Source organism: Bombina bombina, chromosome 11 (assembly GCF_027579735.1).
Source record: "Bombina bombina isolate aBomBom1 chromosome 11, aBomBom1.pri, whole genome shotgun sequence".
Classification (NCBI taxonomy): Eukaryota; Metazoa; Chordata; class Amphibia; order Anura; family Bombinatoridae; genus Bombina; species Bombina bombina.
The window spans coordinates 30,986,046-31,012,877 of NC_069509.1; the positions used below are offsets into that span (position 1 = coordinate 30,986,046).

At 39.0% G+C, this 26,832-nt stretch overlaps 1 protein-coding gene across 1 annotated transcript in view; it reads left to right on the top strand.

Annotated features, from left to right (window-relative positions):
• The window catches only part of LOC128642479 (perforin-1-like), a 55,606-nt gene extending 44,655 nt beyond the window's left edge, over positions 1 to 10,951 (top strand). The window contains exon 4 of the mRNA XM_053695258.1: positions 10,046 to 10,951. Coding sequence (XP_053551233.1) covers positions 10,046 to 10,765 — 720 coding nt within the window. The 3' untranslated portion in view covers positions 10,766 to 10,951. The remainder of the gene's footprint in view (positions 1 to 10,045) is intronic.
• The last annotated feature ends 15,881 nt before the right edge of the window (positions 10,952 to 26,832 follow it).

Sequence of the window (26,832 nt, forward strand, 5' to 3'; positions counted from 1 at the left end):
GTGTGTGTGTACTCTGTGTGTGTGTGTACTCTCTGTGTGTGTGTACTCTGTGTGTGTGTGTATACTCTCTGTCTGTGTGTGTGTACTCTGTGTGTGTGTGTGTACTCTGTGTGTGTGTGTACTCTATGTGTGTGTACTCTCTCTGTGTGTGTGTGTACTCTCTCTGTGTGTGTGTGTGTACTCTGTGTGTGTGTGTGTGTACTCTGTGTGTGTGTGTGTACTCTGTGTGTGTGTGTATGTGTGTATACTCTGTCTGTGTGTACTCTCTCTGTGTGTGTGTGTGTGTGTGTACTCTCTGTGTGTGTGTACTATCTGTTAAAAAAAGTACAATAATCACTTGGTGAATAAATATGTGAAAATAAAAACTGATAAACTAAATGGTACACAAATATAAAATTAACAATAATATATAGTGTATAAGGATATGGGTGGTCTGTGGGAGTCCTCCTCAATTCCAGTAATTGAAGTGAATCAAGTGGTTTCTTGCCTCAAAAACAAAATAAGAAAAATATAGTGCAATACAATTTGGTAAAAAAGAAATATTATCTTCACATTCGTAGTCCCACCAAGGGGTTACTCACACTTTGCTGAGCCTATCGGGTTCTAGGTACAGACGCACACCCGGTTTTATACTGCCAGGTAACCAGTATATACCAACCGCAAACAGCTGCTTCAGGTAAATAAAATATTTATTTAAAATACATAAAATCATTAAAAGCCACAAATATATACGTCAATGTATACAGTCACTTGGGTATCGAACCACTAGCAGAGTTTTAAGTGGGAGAGATAACTTATCCTTTGGTAGGGTGGAGAGAAATAGCGTGCCCCACTGGCTTAGCTGGTTCCCCCTGGGTAAGTAGTATTCGCTCAATACCTGTCCTGGCGACCTTACTTGTAAACAGCGTATAGTGGCGTTCAGTTAATGTTCCTGAAGTACGTTTCACCGTGAGCGTACAGCTTTTTCAAAGGAAAGTTGGATGGGGCTGTGTGTGTACTCTATATCTATCTATCTATCTATCTATCTATCTATCTATCTATCTATCTATCGGGTTCTTGTAAAGCACGGCTTATCACCCGTAAGGGTCTCAAGGAGCTGGGGGAAGATGGAGTTCAGTCGAAGAGCCAAATCTGTGTGTGCGTACTCTCTTTGTGTGTAGGGTTGCCACCCAGCCGGTATTTTACCGGCACAGCTGGTAATTGCTGATTAGGAGTCGGTGCCGGTATTAGTAAAATACGGGCAATGCAAAAGCTGTTTTTTTTTTTAAAGGGACAGTCAACACCCGGCAGAACTTAATACCATCATTTAGATACTCAGAATAAGATGCGCCTGCACCACCTCCCATGTTAAATACCTCTAATGATATGGAGTATTCGTCCACAGCACATATGTTTTTTCAGCTGTAGACATGGCCGCCAAACTCCTCCCCCTCTATCTTCATCCCCCTTCTCTATAGAACTCAATGCTCGTTCGTGTTCTTGCTAATGCGCATTAGAAATTCCTATCTGCTCGCAAGCAGAAATTTGAAATTTGAACGGATTCTATTCTGATTGGCTGTTTATTTTAAAAAGAAACATATTACGTTATGTTGGGTGGAGTTTGGCGGCCATGTCTACAGCTTAAAAACATATGTGCTGTTGACGATTACTCCATATCTTTAGAAGTATTTAACATGGGAGGTGGTGCAGGCACATCTTAATAAGTCTGCTGTTTGAGATGCTGTTGGAATTTTTTTAGTTGGAATAAAATGTGCCATTTTGGTTAGGAGATCAACTACAACCATTATGGTGGTGTAATTTGAGGATTTTGGTAGTTCCACAATGAAATCTATTGCTATGGATTCCCAAGGACGACTGGGAATTGGTAAGCTTATTAAATATCCGTATGGCTTCTGGATGTCTGGTTTGGTTTGGGCACATGTTTTTATGTACGATGTGATAGATTCCTTCATATTTGGCCACCAATATTCTCTTTGGGTAAGGTCTAATGTTTTTTGGATTCCAGGATCTCGGCTCATAATAGAATCATGTATTGATCTGATTATTTCTTCCTGGAGTTCAGGTGGTATAAATATGCGATCTTTATGAGATAACAATCCTGTTTGTTCTTGTTTTTTTAAGATCCTTTGGGATATGTTTATCTAGTTGCTGAGCTTTCTGTATTGTGGAAACAATCTCTTGTTGTATCATCATTATGTGATTTCTTGGAATTACAGTTGAAGGAGAAGGAGATGGATCTACTGTATCTGTTTGTCTTTACAATGAGTCAGCCTTTCCTTTTTTATGCTCCAGGTCTATAGAGAATTTGATAATTGAATCTCGATAAGTACAAAATCCATCTTACTTGACGGGATGACAGCGTGCGATTAGTTTGGAGATATTCAATATTTTTATTATCAGTATAGATCATTATGGGAGTTGGAGTTCCCTCTAAAAGGTGTCTCCAATGTTCAAGAGAGGCTCTTATTGCTAATAGCTCTTTTTCCCCTATTGGGTAATTCTGTTCAGCTGGGGACATTCCTTTAGAGAAATAAGCCACTGGATGAAGAGGATCTTTGAATGTTTTTCGCTGTGATAGAATTGCTCCTATTGCCACATCTGATGCATCCACCTCCATTGTGTATTGTAGATCTGGGTTTGAATAATGTAAAATGGGTGCTGTGGTGAAACTAAATTTTAAGTAGTCAAAAGCTTTTTGAGCTTCATTAGACCATTTGAATTTTTTTGTAGACCCTGTGAGTTGAGTGAGGGGTTTGACAATATGAGAAAAACCTTTTATAAATTTCCTGTAAAAATTGGAAAAACCTAGGAACTTCTGTAGTTGTTTTTTAGTTTTAGGTTCAGGCCAGGTAGTTATGGCTGAAACCTTATCATCTTGCATTTGTATGCCTGTTGAACTGATTTTATAACCCAAAAAGGAGAGTTCTGTAGCATGGAAAATACACTTTTCAGGCTTAGCAAACAATTTATGTTTCCGTAACCTGGTTAGTACAGTAGTGACATGAGAAATATGATCAGTTAGATTATCTGAGTAAATAAGAATATCATCTAAGTATATAATCATGAATACATCCAATATATCTCTGAAAATGTCATTAATGAAGTTTTGAAAAGTTGCTGGGGCATTACAGAGCCCAAATGGCATCGCCAGATATTCATATAACCCGTATCTGATTCTGAAGGCAGTGAGCCATTCGTCTCCTTGGCGAATTCTGATTAAATTGTAAGCTCCTCTAAGGTCTAACTTAGTATATATTTGTCAGATACCTTTAAAACTGATTCAACTAATTTCTTATACATGCTTGAAATGTATGCAGTGAAAGGAACCATTTACCATCTGTGAGTAAAGGTTCAGAGAAACTGCAGTTTAATAGTAAAGGTGAAAGGGTTAAAGTTGCAGTGCACCCAAGACATTCACATGAGAGAAAAGTAATCAAACTAGTTGTTTGTTTATGCAAGCATATTAGAGAGTTCACAGTGAGTAACTGCTGGTATACATGAAAATAGAATGCTTCTGTAAGGTATTGAACTAGTTGCAGATAATAAATTAGAAAATCAAACAAATACTTAGTGTCTCTTGAATGAGGCTTCTCTGTAGTTCCCTTTAATGAGCTGCTGTTGTTTTATGTGATTCTGAGGCAAACTGCAGTTTGTACAGGAGCAGGCTGATAGTGTTAATCTGTCCGGTATCTGAAAAGGAGAAACACAAAAGTTCACTCACAGATGACCTCAGTGTAAAGATCAAACAGAGGGAGTCTGAAAGGCCTGCAAAACTTCTCCGGTAAACAGACAGGCTGGGGGATGTTCCGGTTACAGCCTGCCCAGAGCGAGGAGGCTTAGTCTGGTACAGAGAGCAGCTGACTGGCTGATTGATGTGAGGCAGACGCTGAAGATTCCTGCAGAGGAGAGTTAACACAATGATTGCTGTAGGCGAGAAACTGGTGATCCAGCCAGGTTAGGCAGTTAATTCTGTATTAGTCAGAAGGAATAAACTGTGACAAAAGTTAAAGGAGCTTGAGAGTCTCTAGCAGCACGTAGCTAACAGGAAACAATATCCAAGCACTGAAGGAATGGTAATCAGTGCTTATAACAGGTTAGGAGGAAGGAGGAGCGAAAGAATTGAAAGCAACAGGTATAATCCATGACAATATTGTGGCTGAACCTAGTCTTTTGATGAGTTCTGGAATTAATGGAAGCGGATATCTATTTTTATGGTTAGTTTGTTAAATTCTCTATAATCTATGATTGGGCGTAGACTGTCATCTTTATTTTTAACAAAAAATTTTCCAGCACCAGCTGGTGAAATACTGGGGTGGATAAATCCCTTCCTGAGATTTTCATCTAAATATTCTTTTAGATGTTTTAGTTCTGGTTGTGACAGTCGGTAAATACGTCCATAAGGTATAGGCGACCCTGGACGCAATTCTATAGGGCAATCATAGCTCCTATGTGGTGGTAGACTTTCTGCTTCAATTTTGTTAAAGACATGTTTGAAATCTATGTATTCTTTTGGTATAGATTCTTCACTTAGATGCTCTCATGTTATTTTCTGCTGTAATTTGTTTCATTTGGGTCTTCATTTAATAAACCCATAGCGTTAAAGAAACTGTCTAAGGAGTTCAAAATAGGATCGCCATTTTCAAAAAAATGGGCTCAGATCTTAGATAAGAAATATCAGTCAGTACTTTTTGTTTTTCAGTAACATAAGTTTTAGGCTTCAAGGTAAAAAGTAAATAGCAGGCATTTTTAAAGTCTCTGAATTGACTCCTGTCTCCAGAGAATTTTTCTGGTGGACTTACCATTGGCTCAGGTGTGGAGTCTGCAGATGTGACTTTGGCTGCTACTGTGTCTTTAAGAATATTCTTGAGTGTCTCATTTTCAATTTGTAGTTCTCTTAACCCTTGGTTTAGCAAGTCAACTCTTTGGTTTAGGTTGTGGACTCGATTAGTGAGTTCTACTGGATCCATTTTGTTAGGCTTGGAAATATGTCAGGATACTGCAGTATGGATCTATTTGTAGAAAGGTTAGCAGCAAATTTTAATAAATTTCTGACAATTTGTAGCATCTGTAGTGCAACAGATTAATATTTTTTAATTGTTGCTTACTACAGTTTGCAATTCTATATACAGTCAACCAACCCAAAGAGTCTCTTATTTCCCTAGGCTAAAGTTTCTACTGATATGTATACATAAACATAAGCTCTTAGAACTAAAACCGGTTAACTGGATACTTTAAGTCAGGGGTGGGCAGACTTTTGTAAGGCAAGGGCTACCTCTAATTTTATTCCAAGTGACATGGTCACCTAACAAAAAAAAACAAAAAACATCAGTCGCTGGCTGAAAATTTTATTTTTGCCTCAAATAATACAGCTTTAAAAATCAGCCGTGCTCTTTACTTACTGTGAGAGCTCTCTTTTTACGTCACGCTGGGACCATCAAGCAACCTTATCTGTGTACCTTGCCTGCGTATGAATAAGTAGTCTCACAATCAAGATGGCTCGAGTCTAGGGCTAACGGAGTAGTCAAGCCTGGAACACAATGGAAACCCACAGCTCAGGTACAACGATGACAATGAACTATTCTCAACCAATCATAGACTCATTCTACAAAGTAATTTTATTGGCTGGACGCCATGTCAGGTTGATTAGCGGGCAGTTCCTGTTGGCTGCTCTCCATCTGTCCGCTACTAGCTAAAGGCTACTGCAAATAGTTGGGACAGTGACAGCGGCACGCTCTGTACCGCCTACACAGCAACCAGAGACTGTTATAGCAGCAACAGCACTGACCTGCACAATTTGGTGACAGACAGGGATAGAAAGCTGCAGAAACTAGCACAGAGTATAGCTAATATTAGTGTGTCAGAGAAAGTATCAGAGAGCAGCATCAAAGCCTGGTACAGACTAAGTAAAATAACCTTAGGGGGAGTAACAGAGCCTGGTGACAAGTAACGGAGGACAGAACTAGAAAGTAGCAGCAGAATATCAGACAGAGCAGCACCTGGAACTGCCAAACCCAGGAAAACGGAGCAGCATTTCAGCCTGGCGCATAAAGAGTCTGTACTATGGACTGACCGCTCTTGAGACAACAAGTAGGAGAGTTTGGGACAGGCAGTAACCAAAGCTGGGGCAGCGAGTTCAGCTACAGCCGCGTCGCACATGCTGAAGTACACATACCGCCGTCATAGACTCATAGCCGATTTCAAAAGTCTGCATAAGAGAAACATTTCTCATACATCTACAGTGGCGAGGCTCTTCACTCAGAATCTAGATGTGTGGGAAATGTTTCTCTATTATGCAGACTTTTGAAATAGTCCAGGCGGTCACCTCAAAATTCACTTGAGGTCCACTGGTAGACCGCGATCTACCTCTTGCCCACCCCTGGTTTAAGTGATACAGCAAGAATAGTTTAAATTCTGAGCAAAGAATCTCTCAATACATCCGGACAATATAAAGTTAGTAAGAGAATGTTCAGGAGAATTTCATTACTGCAGTTCACTTAGGTACATATATTTCAAAAGGAACAGGAAAGAATTAGAACATCCACTAGATTCAAAGTACATTTCCCAAAGAAACAAGTAACAGGTGGCACAGTGTGTTGTGCTTACTTGGTTAGATTGCAATCTGTGCTTGGAAGTTAATCTGGTTTGTTCAGAGAGGTCTGAATCTCAGGGAGCTGAAAACAGTAACAGAGGTAGGTATTCAGTACAGCGTGGTCTGTGTAAACAAACTGGAACAAAGATCTCTCAGACAGAACTGCTCATGCTCAGGAAAGAGGCTGGGATGTCAGCTGCAGTACACTTCTCTCAGAAGGAAACTTAAACAACGGTCAGTGTAACCCAGCTGAAGAAGTAGAAGCTGGAAATGCAAAGAAGGAAATTTCCACAAAATAAAAGTAAATACAAAGTGAGCAACTGAAGAAGATTAATAATCAAATAGGGAGATTTAAATGGCTTCAGTTATCACAAGCAAACGGCCAGGATCTGTTGCAAACAAATTTCCAAGCAGATTGGAAAGGAAACCCTGGCTCCTTTTAAAAGCAGCTGAATACTCAAGTAATTAAGGAACCTTAAAGGAACAGTACATGACACCGTTTCTTTTAAATTCTATTCAGTGTTCCCTCACTGTAAGGTGCGCGGGCGGAGATGCGGTCAAAAAATCCATGTTTGAATCCTAACATTTTGCTCCCATACTACTAGTATTAAACCAACTTTATATTAGCATTCCCCGTGTGGTGTCTATATAATGGGTGTGACTTGCTTCTGATCTTGCAGTCTCTTAGTGACCGACTGTGGGGGTCATGTCAGAGTTTGGGCGGGTGACGTTCGTTGCCTAGGAGACAGGATACAATATGGCGCCCTAACAGCTGTCTGTGGTCACTAGGAAAGCGCTTAAGTTGAGAGGAGCGATCCCGCAGCTCAGTTCTTATCCGAATAACTGAGTATGTGAGAGGGACTCACCATCATATTGCAGTAATAATTTGTGAGGGAGATGCATTATAACGAGCGTAAAGAAAGTAAAAGGAAATAAACGAGGAGGTAGACTATAATACTGCACCAAATAAACGGAAGTAAGAAAGAAGGAAGGGCTTAAGGCAGAGCATTAGAGAACAGGGACGGCGCTGCATTAGTAGAACTGGGAGGCTCAGGCACAGAATGGGGAGCTGCCAGCAGTGAGGAGGTGTGTGTTCAGCTCATAGTTGTGTAACTGAGAAGCAGGGACAGAAACAGACTGGGATAAAGGATAACAGAGAAGCTAGGAGGAGTGCAGCCGTGCAGAGGCTGATCTCTGGTCATCACTGTGACTGTGTAGGTCAGCTTCAGCCCGTAGCATGCTAGGATGAACAGTAAATGTGAGGGGTATTCCCACCATCGGCCAGTTACATATGCATGGACTTACTAAAATAAAAAAAAAACAGCTTTAACATTTTAAATAGTGCTCTTTCATCATGAGCATGATATTAGTGCAAAGTCCCTTTAAATGTTTCCTCACTGATTCTGTTGCACAATTCAGTTTGCACTCACACACACATTTTAAAACCTTAGTTCAAATGTACATACTGCCTTCTATTTAAAACACAATTTAAATAAAGTTATTTGAAATATTTTCACAATGAGATTTGTTTTGTACAGTCTCTCTTTGTGGCTCCGCCCTTTTATAACTCCGCCCCTTTGTGACACACCCTTTTGTGGCTCTACCCTCACCCATGGCCGGTATATTTTTGAGGAAAAGGTTGCAACCCTATGTGTTTGTGTGTACTCTGTGTGTGTGTACTCTGTGAGTGTGTGAGTGTGTGTGTACTCTGTGTGTGTACTCTGTGAGTGTGTGTGTACTCTGTGTGTATGTGTAATCTGTGTGTGTAATCTGTGAGTGTGTAATCTGTGTGTGTGTGTACTCTATGTGTGCGTGTACTCTGTGTGTGTACTCAGTGTTTGTGTGTACTCTGTGTGTGTGTGTACTCAGTGTGTGTGTGTGTACTCTGTGTGTGCATGTACTCTGTGTGTGTGTGTGTACTCAGTGTGTGTGTACTCTGTGTGTGTGTGTACTCTATGTGTGTGTGTACTCAGTGTGTGTGTGCACTCTGTGTGTGTGTACTCTCTGTGTGTGTGTACTCTATCTGTGTGTGTACTCTATGTGTGCGTGTACTCTATGTGTGTGTGTACTCAGTGTGTGTGTACTCAGTGTGTGTGTACTCTGTGTGTGTGTGTGTGTGTGTGTGTGTACTCTATCTGTGTGTGTGTACTCTATGTGTGCGTGTACTCTGTGTGTGTGTGTACTCTGTGTGTGTGTGTACTCTGTGTGTGTGTGTACTCTGTGTGTGTGTGTACTCTGTGTGTGTGTACTCAGTGTGTGTGTGTACTCAGTGTGTGCGTGTACTCTATGTGTGTGTGTGTACTCTATGTGTGTGTGTACTCTGTGTGTGTGTGTACTCAGTGTGTGTGTGTACTCTCTGTGTGTGTGTGTACTCTGTGTGTGTGTGTACTCAGTGTGTGTGTGTACTCAGTGTGTGTGTGTACTCTCTGTGTGTGTGTGTACTCTGTGTGTGTGTGTACTCTGTGTGTGTGTGTACTCTCTGTGTGTGTGTGTACTCTGTGTGTGTGTGTACTCAGTGTGTGTGTGTACTCTCTGTGTGTGTGTGTACTCTGTGTGTGTGTACTCTGTGTGTGTGTGTACTCAGTGTGTGTGTGTACTCTATGTGTGTGTGTACTCTATGTGTGTGTGTACTCAGTGTGTGTGTGTACTCTATGTGTGCGTGTACTCTGTGTGTGTGCACTCTGTGTGTGTGTACTCTTTCTCTGTGTGTGTGTGTACTCTATCTGTGTGTGTATGTGTGTGTGTGTGTACTCAGTGTGTGTGTGTGTACTCTCTGTGTGTGTGTACTCTGTGTGTGTGTGTACTCTATGTGTGCGTGTACTCTATGTGTGCGTGTACTCTGTGTGTGTGTGTACTCAGTGTGTGCGTGTACTCAGTGTGTGTGTGTACTCAGTGTGTGCGTGTACTCTGTGTGTGTGTGTACTCAGTGTGTGTGTGTACTCAGTGTGTGTGTGTACTCAGTGTGTGTGTGTACTCTATGTGTGCGTGTACTCTGTGTGTGTGCACTCTGTGTGTGTGTACTCTTTCTCTGTGTGTGTGTGTACTCTATCTGTGTGTGTATGTGTGTGTGTGTACTCTTTCTCTGTGTGTGTGTGTACTCTCTCTTTGTGTGTACTCTATGTGTGTGTGTGTGTGTGTGTGTAATCTCTGTAGAGATTGTCATCCTGCCTTGGGCCCCACAATGGCTAGGGCCGGCCCTGTGTTTGTGTGTGTGTATATATATATATATAAAATCTATCTATCTATCTATCTATCTATCTATCTATCTATCTATCTATCTATCTATCTATCCGTCTGCCTATCTATCACCTGTTTATTAATTATTTTAGGATATTAAAGGGAACAATCAGTAGATTTTTTTGTAAACAGAGTTGATGTTTGTAGAAGGTTAAAAGCCAGTGTCTGATATTTTTTCTTTAGTTATTTCAGCTAATTTTCATGACCTTTACATTGCAGGTAAATGGAGGAAATGTAACATTTGATCTTCTTTCTCCTGCTACAAATAAAAATGGAGGAAACGCATTTAATGCCTGGATGACCAGTCTTAAAAAACTTCCTGATCTTGTTTCCTACTCTTTAACTCCTATCCATCAACTGGTCAGATTTAACGGTCAGCTCAAACAGAGTCTTAAAAAAGCGCTCACTGGTTATATAAATGAGAAGAAAGTCACTAAAAGTTGTAAATGCTCAGCCCACTCTCAGCCCCGGGATAGTCACCATTGTACCTGTTTCTGTAATAGTAATAATTACTTGAACAGTGACTGTTGCCCAACACATAAAGGGTTGGCTAATGTAAAGGTCAAAATTGAAAAAGGCACAGGATTATATGGTGATTACTGGTCAAAGACAGACGCCTATGTGAAATTCCAATTTGACCAAATTAAGGAACAAACAAGCACTGTGCAAGATGATAATAATCCTGTATGGAATGTTCCTTTTAAGATGGGGATGATACGACTCAGTTCAGTGTTAAAGTACAAAATAGAGGTTTGGGATGAAGACATATTTGATGCTGATGACCTGCTCGGGAAGTGTGAGAGACCAATGAGGTCAGGAACCACGAGGGAGACATGTAATCTTCAGCATGGAAAAATAACTTACACGATTTCAGCAACTTGTAACGATCACCTTAAAGGGCCCTTTTGCGAAAATTACTATCCAATCCCATCTCAATAGCATCATAGATGTCAACCACGTATAATGCCAATAGGCAGCAATTCATTTCCTTACCCACTCTGAATTTTTCTTTGTTCCTTATTATGTGTTGCCAAAATAATGAAGCAACCTCTTGTTTTCAGTAAACTGCATTATAAGTGAAACCCTACCACTTTTACTTCACATTAAAAAGGTTTAAACAATCAAGTTTATTACGAATAATATTATTATTACGTACTGGACTGACATTGAGTGGTTATTATTATTGGTTATTTAAATGTAGAGGAATTATACATGGAGATTTTTATATTATGCAAAAACTGGCTAGGAGTGCCTGGCCAGTAGGGCGTTCACAAAATGCTTGAAACTCACTTTACATTCTTGCAAAATAACTATATATATATATATATATATATATATATATATATCAAGTAGGAGAAGGCACTCGCTGGTAGAATTCAATTGAAAGCATTTTTTAAAATTGTATGTTCTGTCCAAATCACAAAAGAAAATGTTTTTTTTTTATACTTTTAAGTCTTTCATTTTTTCCAGATGTTTGCGTCTACTGAGTATTCAAAGAAATGAATCAAAATGAGGAATTTAAACCTCTACACTTTTTTTTCTCTAACCAAAAAAAGTGTCTACTAGACAATAAAATATCTGTGTTGCGCTATATTATAATATTGTGGGGGTTGCAAAAACATTCTCCAATGCAAAAAGGGTCCCAGGTGAATTTTTTTGAAGCTAGTTGCAGTTAAAGGGACATAATACTCATATGCTAAATCCCTTGAAACTGATGCAGTATAACTGTAAAAAGATTACAGTAAAATATCAGCTGAGCATCACTATGTAAAAAAGGAAGATATTTTACCTTACAAACTCCTCAGCTCACCAGAGTAAGTGCTGTGTAAAAAGTTATACTTCAGCTGCTGTCCAGCTGCAGGTAAAAAAAAAATATGAAGAAATGAACAGCAGCCAATCAGTCAACAGTGCTGAGGTCATGAACTATTTTACTGTGATCTCATGAGATTTGACTTAAAGGGACACTGAACCCAATTTTTTTTCTTTCATGATTCAGATAGAGCATGACATTTTTTTTTATCAACGTTCTAATTTACTCCTATTATCAATTTTTCTTCGTTCTCTTGCTATCTTTATTTAAAGCAGGAATGTAAATCTTAGCAGCCAGGCCATTTTAGGTTCAGCACCATGGATAGTGCATGTTATTGGAGGCTTACATTAACCCACCAATAAGCAAGCATAACCCAGGTTCTCAACCAAAAATGGGCCAGCTCCAATGCATCACATTCCTGCTTTTTAAATAAAGATAGCAAGAGAACAAAACAATTGATAATAGGAGTAAATTAGAAAGTTGCTTAAAATTGCATGTTCTATCTGAATCATGAAAGAAAAAAAATTGGGTTTAGTGTCCCTTTAACTCTCATGAGATTTCATAGTAAACTTCCTTAAACTGAATAGGAAAACAAGATGAGTGTGCACGAAGCTCACTCCTTTGCCTGTCCTGGGACAGACATACTGATTTGCTACTTAGAAGTAATTTACAATTGGATGTGGCTACTGAGGAACTTTTGAGGTAAAATATCTCTTTTTTTACATAGAGATGTTCAGGTGATATTTTCTAGTCAGCTTTTTACAGCTATGCTTCATCACTTTCAAGTGTTTCAAAATTTGGGTAATATGGCCCTTTAAGCTCTTGCACGAACATGATGAGAACGGGTCATCATCCAGATCTCTTTCTGTGAGCACATGACAATGTGTTCTCATCATGCAGGGGGATTGTCAATACGATGTTGTAGACACCAATCCCCCTCACTTGCTTACATCTTAGCTCTCTTAATAACCACAGACTTCGAAGGTCCCTCCTTTGAAATAGAAAGCCATAAGCCCCTAAACATTGTTTTATTAATGTAAAAAACACAAAACAAGGGATTTTGCTTGGCAATTGGACTTTTTGGCACCAATAAAAAATCTGTTAAGTCTAAAGACCCCTAATAACGTTTATATTTAGGAGACAAATCCCTCTCTTAACAAAATATACCAAGAGAGTTAAGTATATCTGACAATGGAAGTAAAGTTCTTTTTTTTTTTATTTAAATGAAAGAAGATTTATGTCCATTTAATATCGATCAGTTTCAATTATCAGTGCACTCAAAAGCATTGTCTGCACGTCTTGGGTGTATTAACAAGAAACATACAGGGTTAAGGCCAAGACGGAGGAGTGGGAGGCTCTGGTTTGTGTGTGTGAAACAATGTTGCAGATAGAGAGGAGAGGTTCCAGCTTAACTTTTTAAGCCCTGTACAGGAAGCACAAGTTCTCTTTCTGCTGGTTTCTTCAAAGTTCTCCCCACCCTGTCCCTCCCTTTTTATTATTTTAGGCAGCAATCGTTAGGGGGATTCATCTCTGGGGTGGTCCCTAGGATTAGGTGTGTCCAAGGCATGATGAGGGCTAGCCATCCTATTTCTGTAAACCCAAGGACGTTAAGTTTCAGCTCCCCAGGTGTTCAATGTGGTTTGCACCTTATTGACCCTGGTCCTACTGGTACGGAGTGGTGGGTTTGCATCCTGGGCTGGCGGGTGTACAGTGTCTGGGGGCAGGATGTGAATGAGGGAGAGTGACGGCTACTTCCGGCCAGTGGTGAAGTCCTCAGACGCGTGTCTGGGGTGTTCTCTGCCCGTGTGATTCGAAGCTGAGAACTCCCTAAACCTTTCCAGTATTGAGCTACGCTCTGCTTCCTCTCCTGCTCCCTGGTACTGCCCATCTTGTTAGCATGGGTTACTACGCGTTAGCTAGTACCTGATTGCCGCCCCCCTGGTCCATGTTTATTCGTGCTGGTCGTTTGGTTCCTGTGTTGCCACAATAAACGTGACCTGTGGGTTTTATAACCAAGAAGTTGTCTGTGTATTTATTTCTATGTTAGAAATTAAGTTAAAGGTTTACATTAAATCGTTAAGTTATGATAATTCTTCCCACAGAGGAGGGTATGGCATTTAATCCCTTATGGCTGTGTTATGATAATCTTCAAGATCACATGGACTTCCACATATCTGAAGAAACCTTCTAAATACAAAATGTGTGTTAATAAAATAAATTAATCCACAGAAGAAATATATTCAAACCAGGTTGCAACACGTTTCTCAGCTAAAACAACTTGCTGTTTCATCAGTCAAATGCTAGTGTTAAAATGAAGATATTACACACACCTGTGTCTTTGATGGGTAAAAAGAAGTGACAGTGACATATCCTCTTCCATATTCATTAGCCTTGTGACATTTTCTAAGTCAGACACAATTAATTGTGGGAATTAAAAAAAAAAATCCGTATATGGATTGTGATGGTAAAACACTAAAATGTCCCATCTTTTTGGTTCATAAACTTCTAGTTTTATCTAGATAACTTTATCTTTAAGCCAGAATGTTAATATATCAGGATAATTTTTTTCATCCAAGTCAAAGGAATTCGGCTATAGGTACCAGATTTGTGCAAAGTTTAAAAGAAAATGTATGGGTAGGTGTTTGTGTATTTATTTATAATTCTATCTTTTGTTCAAAGCTGATTTTCTATGTTTCACTGATGATTTCCTTTTATTCTTTAAGGAATTTAGAGAAAAACATTTGGTAATCACAGCAATAGTAATTATTTGGATATCTACATATCGATATACATTTTCCCTATTATATTAAAAGGCTGATATTATTTTTGTTTAGATAAACTAAAAATAGAGCCACAATACAGTATTATACCACACACGAGGAAAAATGAATTATAACAAAAAACATGAGTGTAAGTAATATTATGCTCAGTAGATACCATCAAAGTTGTAAATCAATGCATTTTCACAAACATCTGTATGAGAAACCCTGTGTGTTCTCCATTGTAATAATGTTCATTGTACAGACCTATACCTCTGAGTATATTGGTCATGGTCAATAGAGAGACCAAGGGGATAGCTGGTATAATTCATTTGTTTTCTTTATTGTATACAACAAATAAATGGCGTATAGGTCTCTTATTCGTAAATATAAAGGGTATCATAAAACAATGAAAAATAAGTACCCAGGAAATTCTACAGTAACAAGTTAAAAGTTAGTACCAATATACTACATATTGTCAGTCCTTTAACCCCTTAATGACCACAGCACTTTTCCATTTTCTGTCCGTTTGGGACCAAGGCTATTTTTACATTTTTGCGGTGTTTGTGTTTAGCTGTAATTTTCTTCTTACTCATTTACTGTACCCACACATATTATATACCGTTTTTCTCGCCACTAAATGGACTTTCTAAAGATACCATTATTTTCATCATATCTTATAATTTACTATAAAAAAAAATATAAAATATGAGGAAAAATTGAAAAAAACACACTTTTTCTAACTTTGACCCCCAAAATCTGTTACATATCTACAACCACCAAAAAACAACCATGCTAAATAGTTTCAAAATTTTGTCCTGAGTTTAGAAATACCCAATGTTTACATGTTCTTTGCTTTTTTTGCAAGTTATAGGGCCATAAATACAAGTAGCACTTTGCTATTTCCAAACCACTTTTTTCCAAAATTAGCGCTAGTTACATTAGAACACTGATATCTTTCAGGAATCCCTGAATATCCCTTGACATGTATATATTTTTTTTTAGTAGACATCCCAAAGTATTGATCTAGGACAATTTTGGTATATTTTATACCACCATTTCACTGCCAAATGCGATCAAATACAAAAAATCGTTCACTTTTTCACAATTTTTTTCACAAACTTTTGGTTTCTCACTGAAATTATTTACAAACAACTTGTGCAATTATGGCATAAATGGTTGTAAATTCTTCTCTGGGATCCCCTTTGTTCAGAAATAGCAGACATATATGGCTTTGGCGTTGCTTTTTGGTAATTAGAAGGCCGCTAAATGCCACTGCGCACCACAAGTGTATTATGCCCAGCAGTTAAGGGGTTAATTAGGGAGCTTTTAGGGAGCTTGTAGGGTTAATTTTAGCTTTAGTGTAGTATAGTAGACAACCCCAAGTATTGATCTAGGCACATTTTGGTATATTTCATGCCACCATTTCACCGCCAAATGCGATCAAATTGAAAAAAAAGTTAAATTTTTCACAATTTTAGGTTTCTCACTGAAATAATTTACAAACAGCTTGTGCAATTATGGCACAAATGGTTGTAAATACTTGTCTGGGATCCCCTTTGTTCAGAAATAGCAGACATATATGACTTTGGCGTTGCTTTCTGGTAATTAGAAGGCCGCTAAATCCTGCTGCGCCTCACACGTGTATTATGGCTAGCAGTGAAGGGGTTAATTAGGGAGTTTGTAGGGAGCTTGCAGGGTTAATTTTAGCTTTAGTGTAGAGATCAGCCTCCCACCTGACACATCCCACCCCCTGATCCCTCCCAAACAGCTCCCTTCCCTCCCCCACCCCACAATTGTCCCCGCCATCTTAAGTACTGGCAGAAAGTCTGCCAGTACTAAAATAAAAGGGTTTTTTTTTTAAAAAAAAAAAAAAAAAATTTTTTTTAGCATATTTACATATGCTAGGGTGTAGGATCCCCCCCTTAGCCCCCAACCTCCCTGATCCCCCCCAAAACCGCTCTCTGACCATCCCCTCTGCCTCATTGGGGGCCATCTTGGGTACTGGCAGCTGTCTGCCAGTACCCAGTTTGCAAAAAAAAAGTGCTTTTTTTATATTTATTTGGCTTTTTTCTGTAGTGTAGCTCCCCCCCCCACACAGACAAACCCCCACCACCTTGCTGATCTTTTTTTTTTTTTTTAATATTAAGGCATTTAAACATTTTTTATTAACACATTTTCTGTAGTGTAGCGGTTCCCACCCGCTCCCTCCCCGTGCACGCGCCCGCCCCCGCCCTCCCGTGCACGTGCGCGCGTCCGTGCGCGCCCCCGCTCATCCCCGCCCACGATCCCGCCCCCCCTGCACATAACCAGGGCCATCGATGGCCGCCACCCGCCTCCCGGTCCGGCTCCCACCCACCAACGCAGGGAGCCACCGATCTCCGGTGCAGAGAGGGCCACAGAGTGGCTCTCTCTGCACCGGATGGCTTAAAAAAGTTATTGCAGGATGCCTCCATATCGAGGCATCACTGCAATAACCGGAAAGCAGCTGGAAGCGAGCAGGATCGCTTCCAGCTGCTTTCCAAACCGAGGACGTGCAGGGTACGTTCTCAGGCATTAACTGCCTTTTTTTTGAGGACGTACCCTGCACGTCCTCGGTCGTTAAGGGGTTAATTAAAGAATAGAATGGAGTTCTGTAAGTGAAATAAGACAGTTCATGAATGCAAAGAGGTAAACTCCCAAAGAAGCCTGAAAGGGACAATCTACTCCAGAATTGTTATTGTTAACCCATTCCCCAGTTTTGCATAACCAACAGTTATATTAATATACTTTTTACCTCTGTGATTACCTTGTATGTAAGCCTCTGCAAACGGCCCCTTATCTCAGTTATATTAATATACTTTTTACCTCTGTGATTACCTTGTATCTAAGCCTCTGCAAACGGCCCCTTATCTCAGTTATATTAATATACTTTTTACCTCTGTGATTACCTTGTATCTAAGCCTCTGCATACTGCCCCTTATATCAGTTATATTAATATACTTTTTACCTCTGTGATTACCTTGTATCTAAGCCTCTGCAGACTGCTCCTTATCTCAGTTATATTAATATACTTTTTACCTCTGTGATTACCTTGTATCTAAGCTTCTGCAAACTGCCCCCTTATTTCAGTTATATTAATATACTTTTTACATCTGTGATTACCTTGTATGTAAGCCTCTGCAAACTGCCACTTATCTCAGTTATATTAATATACTTTTTACATCTGTGATTACCTTGTATGTAAGCCTCTGCAGACTGCTCCCTTATTTTGACTCTTTTGACAAACTTGCATTTTAGCCATCTGTGCTGACTCTTAAATAACTTTACAGGAGTGAACACACTAGGAGGGGTACTTATCAAGCCGTCTACTTTACCTGCCTTCACCGGCCCAATACGCCCGCCTAAGCTCGCCTACCATCGCCGCCGCAGACCTGAATACGTTCGCCTAAGTTATCAAAAAAGCTGTCAAAAAGCCGCGCACCAAGTACGGGGCGATGAGCAGCGGACTGTGATAGTTATCACTCATCCGATCTCGCTGCTCTTCGGCTTTTTGACAGCTTTATTGACAAGCTGTCACTAAGCACCCACACTAACTTCACTGTTCTATCCCCTATACCGGCGCCCCTGGAGCCCCCCGCAACTGAATAAAGTTATTAAGCCCTAAACCGCCGCTCCTAGACGCCGCCGCAACTCTTATAAATGTATTAACCCCTAAACCGCCGCTCCCGGACACCACCGCCAACTACATTATACCTAGTAACCCCTATCCTGCCCCCCCTATACCGCCGCCACCTAGAATTAAGTTATTAACCCCTATCCTGCCGATCCCGTACTTCACCGCACCTAAATAAATAGTTTAACCCCTAAAACGCCGCTCCCGGACCCCGCCACAACCTATCTTAAACTTATTAACCCCTAATCTGCCCCCCTACACTGTCGCCACCTATAATAAAGTTATTAACCCCTATCCTGCGGATCCCGGACCTCGCTGCAACTAAATAAATAGTTTAACCCCTAAACCGCCGCTCCCGGACCCCGCTGCAACCTATCTTAAACTTATTAACCCCTAATCTGCCCCCCCTACACCGTCGCCACCTATAATAAAGTTATTAAAACCTATTCTGCCCCCCCTACACCGCCGCCACTGTAATAAAATTATTAACCCCTAAACCTAAGTCTAACACTAACCCTAACACCCCCCTAACTTAAATATTAATTAAATACATCTAAATAATATTTATCTTATTAACTAAGTTAATCCTATTTAAAACTAAATACTTACCTTTAAAATAAACCCTAATATAGCTACAATATAAATAATAATTATATTGTAGCTATCTTAGGATTTATTTTTATTTTACAGGCAACTTTCAATTTATTTTAACTAGGTACAATAGCTATTAAATAGTTATTAACTATTTAATAGCTACCTAGCTAAAATAAAGAGAAATTTACCTGTAAAATAAAAACTAACCTAAGTTACAATTACACCTAACACTACACTATACTTTAATAAATGAATCCTATTTAAAACTAAATACTTACCTGTAAAATAAACCCTAAGATAGCTACAATGTAATTAATAATTACATTGTAGCTATTTTAGGATTTATATTTATTTTACAGGTAACTTTGTATTTATTTTAGCTAGTTAGAATAGTTATTAAATAGTTATTAACTATTTAATAACTACCTAGCTAAAAGAAATACAAAATTACCTGTAAAATAAATCCACCTAAGTTACAATTAAACCTAAGACTACACTATCATTAAATTAATTAAATTAATTACCTACAAATAACTACAATTGCATACAATTAAATTAACTAAAGTACAAAAAATAAAAAAGCTAAGTTACAAAAAAAAAAAAAATAAGTTACAAACATTTAACAAATATTACAATTTTAAGCTACTTACACCTAATCTAAGCCCCCTAATAAAATAACAAAGCCCCCCAAAATAAAAAAATGCCCTACCCTATTCTAAATTAAAAAGTTACCAGCTCTTTTACCTTACCAGCCCTTAAAAGGGCCTTTTGCGGGGCATGCCCCAAAGAAAACAGCTCTTTTGCCTGTAAAAGAAAAATACAACCCCCCCAACATTAAAACCCACCACTTACATACCCCTAATCTAACCCAAACCCCCCTTAAATAAACCTAACACTACCCCCCTGAAGTTCATCCTACCTTGAGTCGTGTTCAGCCAGCCGACCACCGATGGAACCGAAGAGGAGATCCGGAGCGGCAGAAGTCATCATCCAAGGGGCGCTGAAGAAATCTTCCATCCGATGAAGTCATCATCCAGGCGGCGCTGAAGAGATCTTCCAACCGAGCAATGTCATCTTCCAAGCGGCATCTTCAATCTTCTTTCTTCCGGATCCATCTTCATCCCGCCGACGCGGAACATCCTCCTTCCCCGACGGCATACGACTGAATGAAGGTTCCTTTAAGGGACATCATCCAAGATGGTGTCCCTTCGATTCCGATTGGCTGATAGGATTCTATCAGCCAATCGGAATTAAGGTAGGAAAAATCTGATTGGCTGATTAAATCAGCCAATCAGATTGAAGTTCAATCTGATTGGCTGATCCAATCAGCCAATCAGATTGAGCTTGCATTCTATTGGCTGATCGGAACAGCCAATAGAATGCGAGCTCAATCTGATTGGCTGATTGGATCAGCCAATCGGATTGAACTTCAATCTGATTGGCTGATTCAATCAGCCAATCAGATTTTTCCTACCTTAATTCCGATTAGCTGATAGAATCCTATCAGCCAATCGGAATTGAAGGGACGCCATCTTGGGTGACGTCTCTTAAAGGAACCTTCAATCAGTCTTCGGCCGTCGGGGAAGAAGGATGTTCCGCGTTGGCGGGATGAAGATGGATCCGGAAGAAAGAAGATTGAAGATGCCGCTTGGAAGATGACATCGCCCGGTTGGAAGATCTCTTCAGCGCCGCCTGGATGATGACTTCATCGGATGGAAGATTTCTTCAGCGCCCCTTGGATGATGACTTCTGCCGCTCCGGATCTCCTCTTCGGTTCCATCGGTGGTCGGCTGGCTGAACACGACTCAAGGTAGGATGATCTTCAGGGGGGTAGTGTTAGGTTTATTTAAGGGGGGTTTGGGTTAGATTAGGGGTATGTGGGTGGTGGGTTTTAATGTTGGGGGGGATTGTATTTTTCTTTTACAGGCAAAAGAGCTGTTTTCTTTGGGGCATGCCCTGCAAAAGGCCCTTTGAAGGGCTGGTAAGGTAAAAGAGCTGGTAACTTTTTAATTTAGAATAGGGTAGGGCATTTTTTTTATTTTGGGGGGCTTTGTTATTTTATTAGGGGGCTTAGATTAGGTGTAAGTAGCTTAAAATTGTTGTAATATTTGTTAAATGTTTGTAACTTATTTTTTTTTATTTTTTGTAACTTAGCTTTTTTTATTTTTTGTACTTTAGTTAGTTTATTTAATTGTATTTAATTGTAGTTATTTGTAGGTAATTAATTTAATTAATTTTATGATAGTGTAGTGTTAGGTTTAATTGTAACTTAGGTCAGGATTTATTTTACAGGTAATTTTGTATTTCTTTTAGCTAGGTAGTTATTAAATAGTTAATAACCATTTAATAACTATTCTAACTAGCTAAAATAAATACAAAGTTACCTGTAAAATAAATATAAATCCTAAAATAGCTACAATGTAATTATTAATTACATTGTAGCTATCTTAGGGTTTATTTTACAGGTAAGTATTTAGTTTTAAATAGGATTCATTTATTAAAGTATAGTGTAGTGTTAGGTGTAATTGTAACTTAGGTTAGGATTTATTTTAAAGGTAAATTTCTAATTATTTTAACTAGGTAGCTATTAAATAGTTAATAACTATTTAATAGCTATTGTACCTAGTTAAAATAAATTGAAAGTTGCCTGTAAAATAAAAATAAATCCTAAGATAGCTACAATATAATTATTATTTATATTGTAGCTATATTAGGGTTTATTGTATAGGTAAGTATTTAGTTTTAAATAGGATTAATTTAGTTAATAAGATAAATATTATTTAGATTTATTTAATTAATATTTAAGTTAGGGGGGTGTTAGGGTTAGTGTTAGACTTAGGTTTAGGGGTTAATAATTTTATTACAGTGGCGGCGGTGTAGGGGGGCAGGATAGGGGTTAAAACATTTATTATAGGTGGTGACGTTGTAGGGGGGGCAGATTAGGGGTTAATAAGTTTAATATAGGTTGCGGCGGGGTCCGGGAGCGGCGGTTTAGGGGTTAAACTATTTATTTAGTTGCGGCGAGGTCCGGGATCAGCAGGATAGGGGTTAATAACTTTATTATAGAGGGCGGCGGTATAGGGGGGGCAGGATAGGGGATACTAGGTATAATGTAGGTGGTGGCGGTGTCCGGGAGCGGCGGTTTAGCGGTTAATACATTTATAAGAGTTGCGGCGGGGTCTAGGAGCGGCGGTTTAGGGGTTAGTAACTTTATTTAGTTGCAGGGGGCTCCGGGGGCACCGGTATAGGGGGTAGAACAGTGTAGTTAGTGTGAGTGCTTAGTGACAGGCTAGCAATAAAGCTGTAAAAAAGCCGAAGAACAGCGAGATCGGATGAGTGATAACTCTCACAGTCCGCTGCTCATCGCCCCGTACTTGGTGCGCGGCTTTTTGACAGCTTTTTTGATAACTTAGGCAAACGTATTCAGGTCCGCGGCTGCGATGGTAGGCGAGCTTAGGCGGGCGTATTGGACCGGCGAAGGCAGGTAAAGTAGACGCGTTTATAACTACCCCTCAAAGTGTTCACCCTTGTTCCTGTTTTGTATAATGTTCCAGTACATGACATAAAGTGTTCACCCTTGTTCCTGTTTTGTATAATGTTCCAGTACATGACATAAAGTGTTCACCCTTGTTCCTGTTTTGTATAATGTTCCAGTACAGGACATAAAGTGTTTACTGTTTATTTCATGATTCAGATAGAGAATACAATTTTAAACAACTTTTCAATTGACTTCAATTAGCAAATTTTCTTCATTCCTTTGGTATTCTTTTTTAAAAAATTTTTTAATGGAAGTAAATTGGAAAGTTGTTTTAAACTGCATGCTCTATCTGAATCATAGAAGAAAAAATTTGGGTTTAGTGTCCCTTTAATGTGAATTTATTATGTCCTTTGTCCCAGGTTCTTTTTGACCAGCAAAGTTTTCTACAATAAAATGATATTTGCTTTACTCTAATTATACTTTGGCTTTCAATGTTGTAACATTCAGTGATTTCCACTGTGTTGTATGAGGTTGAGTTAAAACATAAAAATACTGTACGTACTGTACGACCTGCAGATGATCAGGGATGTGCAGTAAATATGGGGAACACGTAATGGCTCCTCCTTAATGCTCTTCCTTGGACCCCCATCCTAGACCCAGTCATATACTGTATATTTCACAACTGAGCAGTAATTTTACCCAATTGGCTGCCAGTAACAAAGCTGATATTTTACCCTTCCCAGTTGTTAGCAATTCAGAGAAAGCAGTAACTGTATCCCCTATCTGGCTATAAGTACTAGACACAAAGCAATGATTTAACTTCTGCTAGTTTTACTGTCATGATTACACCTCACTGGTTACAAACAACAAAACATATTTGTAGGAAATTAAAAAACATACATTTGTAGTTTCCTTCTATGGCCTCCATTACATATGCAGCGTCGCCCGCAAAAGCCGGCGACACCATTTTTTGCGCGATTTTGGTATCCTATATACGGCGTAACATAGAAGTTACACGCGTATATTTCACCCGTCGGCCGCAATATTTACTCCCATAAGCTAACATATAAAAGACGCCCAATTTGGTATCCAATATCCAGCGCAAGGACTTACGTGGCAAAAATGCAGAAATCTTACTCCATTTTCACCTCACCATAAAAAGCAGCCGTAGCAAGCCTTGCGTTGTGTATGGGAGCACCGTAACTCCCTAAAATGCCTGCAAAAAAAACTAACACCTAACGCATGCGCAATGTCTATCTACCTGTCAACCGCAATCCCCCACCGCAATAACTAATAAAGTCTATTAACCCCTAAACCGCCATAGCCCACACCGCAATAAACCTATTCTAGTATTAACCCCTAAACCGCTATAGCCCACATAGCCTATTAAATCTTTTAACCCCTAATCTGCCGCAGCCAACATCGCCGCCACTATAATAAAGTTATTAACCCCTAAACCTAAGTCTAACCCTAACACCCCCTAACTTAATTATTATTTAAATAAATATAAATAATATTACTAAAGTATTCCTATTTAAAACTAAATACTTACCTGTAAAATAAACCCTAAGACAGCTACAATATAATTAATAATTACATTGTAGCTATTTTAGGATTTATTTTTATTTTACAGGCAGCTTTGTATTTATTTTAACTAGGTGCAATAGCTATTAAATAGTTATTAACTATTTAATAGCTACCTAGTTAAAATAATTACAAATTTACCTGTAAAATAAAACCTAACCTAAGTTACAATTACACCTAACACTACACTATCATTGAATTAATTAAATAAATTAACTACAATTACCTAAAATTAAATACAATTAAATAAAATAAACTATAGTACAACCCCCCCACTAAATTACAGAAAATAAAAAAAAATTACAAGAAGTTTAAACTAATTACACCTAATCTAAGCCCCCTAATAAAATAAAAAAGCCCCCTAAAATAATAAAATGCCCTACCCTATACTAAATTACAAATAGCCCTTAAAAGGGCCTTTTGCGGGGCATTGCCCCAACGTAATCAGCTCTTTTACCTAAAAAAATAAATACAATACCCCCCAACATTAAAACCCACCACCCACATACCCCTACTCTAAAACCCACCCAAACCCCCCTTAAAAAACTAACACTAACCCCCTGAAGATCACCCTACCTTGAGCCGTCTTCACCCAGCCTGGCCGAAGTCCTCCAAGAAGCCGGGCACAAGTGGTCCTCCATCCGGCAGAAGTCTTCATCCGATCGGGGCAGAAGAGGTCCTCCATCCGGCAGAAGCCTTCATCCAAGCGGCATCTTCTATCTACTTCCATCCGACGAGGAGCGGCACCATCTTGAAGACATCCGACGCGGAGCATCCTTCCTGGCCGACGGACTAACGACGAATGAAGGTTCCTTTAAATGACATAATCCAAGATGGCGTCCCTCGAATTCCGATTGGCTGATACGATTCTATAAGCCAATCGGAATTAAGGTAGGAAAAATCCGATTGGCTGATTCAATCAGCCAGTCAGATTGACCTCGCATTCTATTGGCTGTTCCGATCAGCCAATAGAATGCGAGGTCAATCCGATTGGCTGATTGAATCAACCAATCGGATTTTTCCTACCTTAATTCCGATTGGCTGATCTTGGATGACGTCATTTAAAGGAACATTCATTCAGCGTTAGTCCGTCGGCCAGGAAGGATGCTCCGCGTCGGATGTCTTCAAGATGGTGCCACTCCTCGTCAGATGGAAGAAGATAGAAGATGCCCCTTGGATGAAGACTTCTGCCGGATATAGGACATCTTCTGCCCTGATCGGATGAAGACTTCTGTAGGATGGAGGATCACTTGTGCCATTCTTCTTGGAGGATTTCGGCCCGGCTGGGTGAAGAAGGCTCAAGGTAGGGTGATCTTCAGGGGGTTAGTGTTAGGTTTATTTAAGGGGGGTTTGGGTGGGTTTTTGAGTAGGGGTATGTGGGTGGTGGGTTTTAATGTTGGGGGGTATTGTATTTTTTTTTTCCAGGTAAAAGAGCTGATTACTTTGGGGCAATGCCCCCCAAAAGGCCCTTTTAAGGGCTATTTGTAATTTAGTATAGGGTAGGGCATTTTATTAATTTGAGGGGCTTTTTTATTTTATTAGGGGGCTTAGATTAGGTGTAATTAGTTTAAACTTCTTGTAATTTTTTTATTTTCTGTAATTTAGTGGGGGGTTTTTTGTACTATAGTTTATTTTATTTAATTGTATTTAATTTTAGGTAATTGTAGTTAATTTATTTAATTAATCTAATTATAGTGTAGTGTTAGCTGTAATTGTAACTTAGGTTAGGTTTTATTTTACAGGTAAATTTGTAATTATTTTAACTATGTAGCTATTAAATAGTTATTAACTATTTAATAGCTAATGTACCTAGTTAAATAAATACAAAGTTGCCTGTAAAATAAAAAAAAATCCTAAAATAGCTACAATGTAATTATTAATTATATTATAGCTATCTTAGGGTTTATTTTATAGGTAAGTATTTAGTTTTAAATAGGAATACTTTAGTTAATAATAGTAATATTATTTATATTTATTTAAATAATAATTAAGTTAGGGGGGTGTTAGGGTTAGACTTAGGTTTTGTGGTTAATAACTTTATTATAGTGGCGGCGACGTTGGCGGCAGCAGATTAGGGGTTAATAGATTTAATAGGCTATGTGGGCTATGGCGGTTTAGGGTTAATACTAGAATAGGTTTATTGCGGTGTGGGCTATGGCGGTTTAGGAGTTAATAATTAGGCTTATTGCGTTGTGGGGGGTTGTCGGTCTAGGGGTTAATACATTTATTATTAGTAGTGAGAGGGGGGATTGCGGATATAGGGGTATACGTGTCGGGCTTATTTTTGGGGAGGCGTGTTAGACAGTTACGGGAGATTTAAAATTTTAGTTACTTTTCTTAGGCGCCGGCAGTTTCTAAAGTGCCATAAGTCACTGGCGACTCCAGAAATTTGTATTTACGCTCATTTCTGGACATCGCTAGTTTATCCGACTTACGGCACTTAGAAAATGCCGGTGAAATATATGTAATAGCCCAATGTGTGAGGTGAAATTACGGGCGGCGCAGGTTTCCATGCTTGCGCCGAAACCTGCGCCATATATCGGATCACTGCCTATATATTTTGCTAGACAGCCTGTGGAAGTACAGCACTGTCAAAACACTGGTTTAGTACACTATACAGAAAAAATGAGTTTTTGTCTTTCTTGTATTGATTTATTAGACATTTTGTAGCAGGATCAGTAATCACATCTCTTTTTATTAAGGTTATAGCCTAGAAATAATCACAACCAATTTGCTCTATCGCATGCAAGTGCATCTGTTTACAATGAATGTGAAATTTAACAGATAGTCTATGAATATGTCCTGGGACTACAGTGCTACACAGAGAGGCTTTAATCATCTATTTAAAAAATAATAATACAAAAAACATTATAATACATTTAAAAAGCATTATGCTTAGTTTTAAATTACACAGTGAAATGTAAGGATCCTTCAACTTCAAAAGTATCTCTAGATAGATAGATAGATAGATAGATAGATAGATAGATATAGATAGATATAGATAGATAGTTCTACATGGATAGATGAAAGAGAAAATGAGAGAATGAGAGATAGAGAGATGATAGATAGATTGTAAGATAGAGATATATACAGTAGATAGATAGATAGATAGATAGATAGATAGAT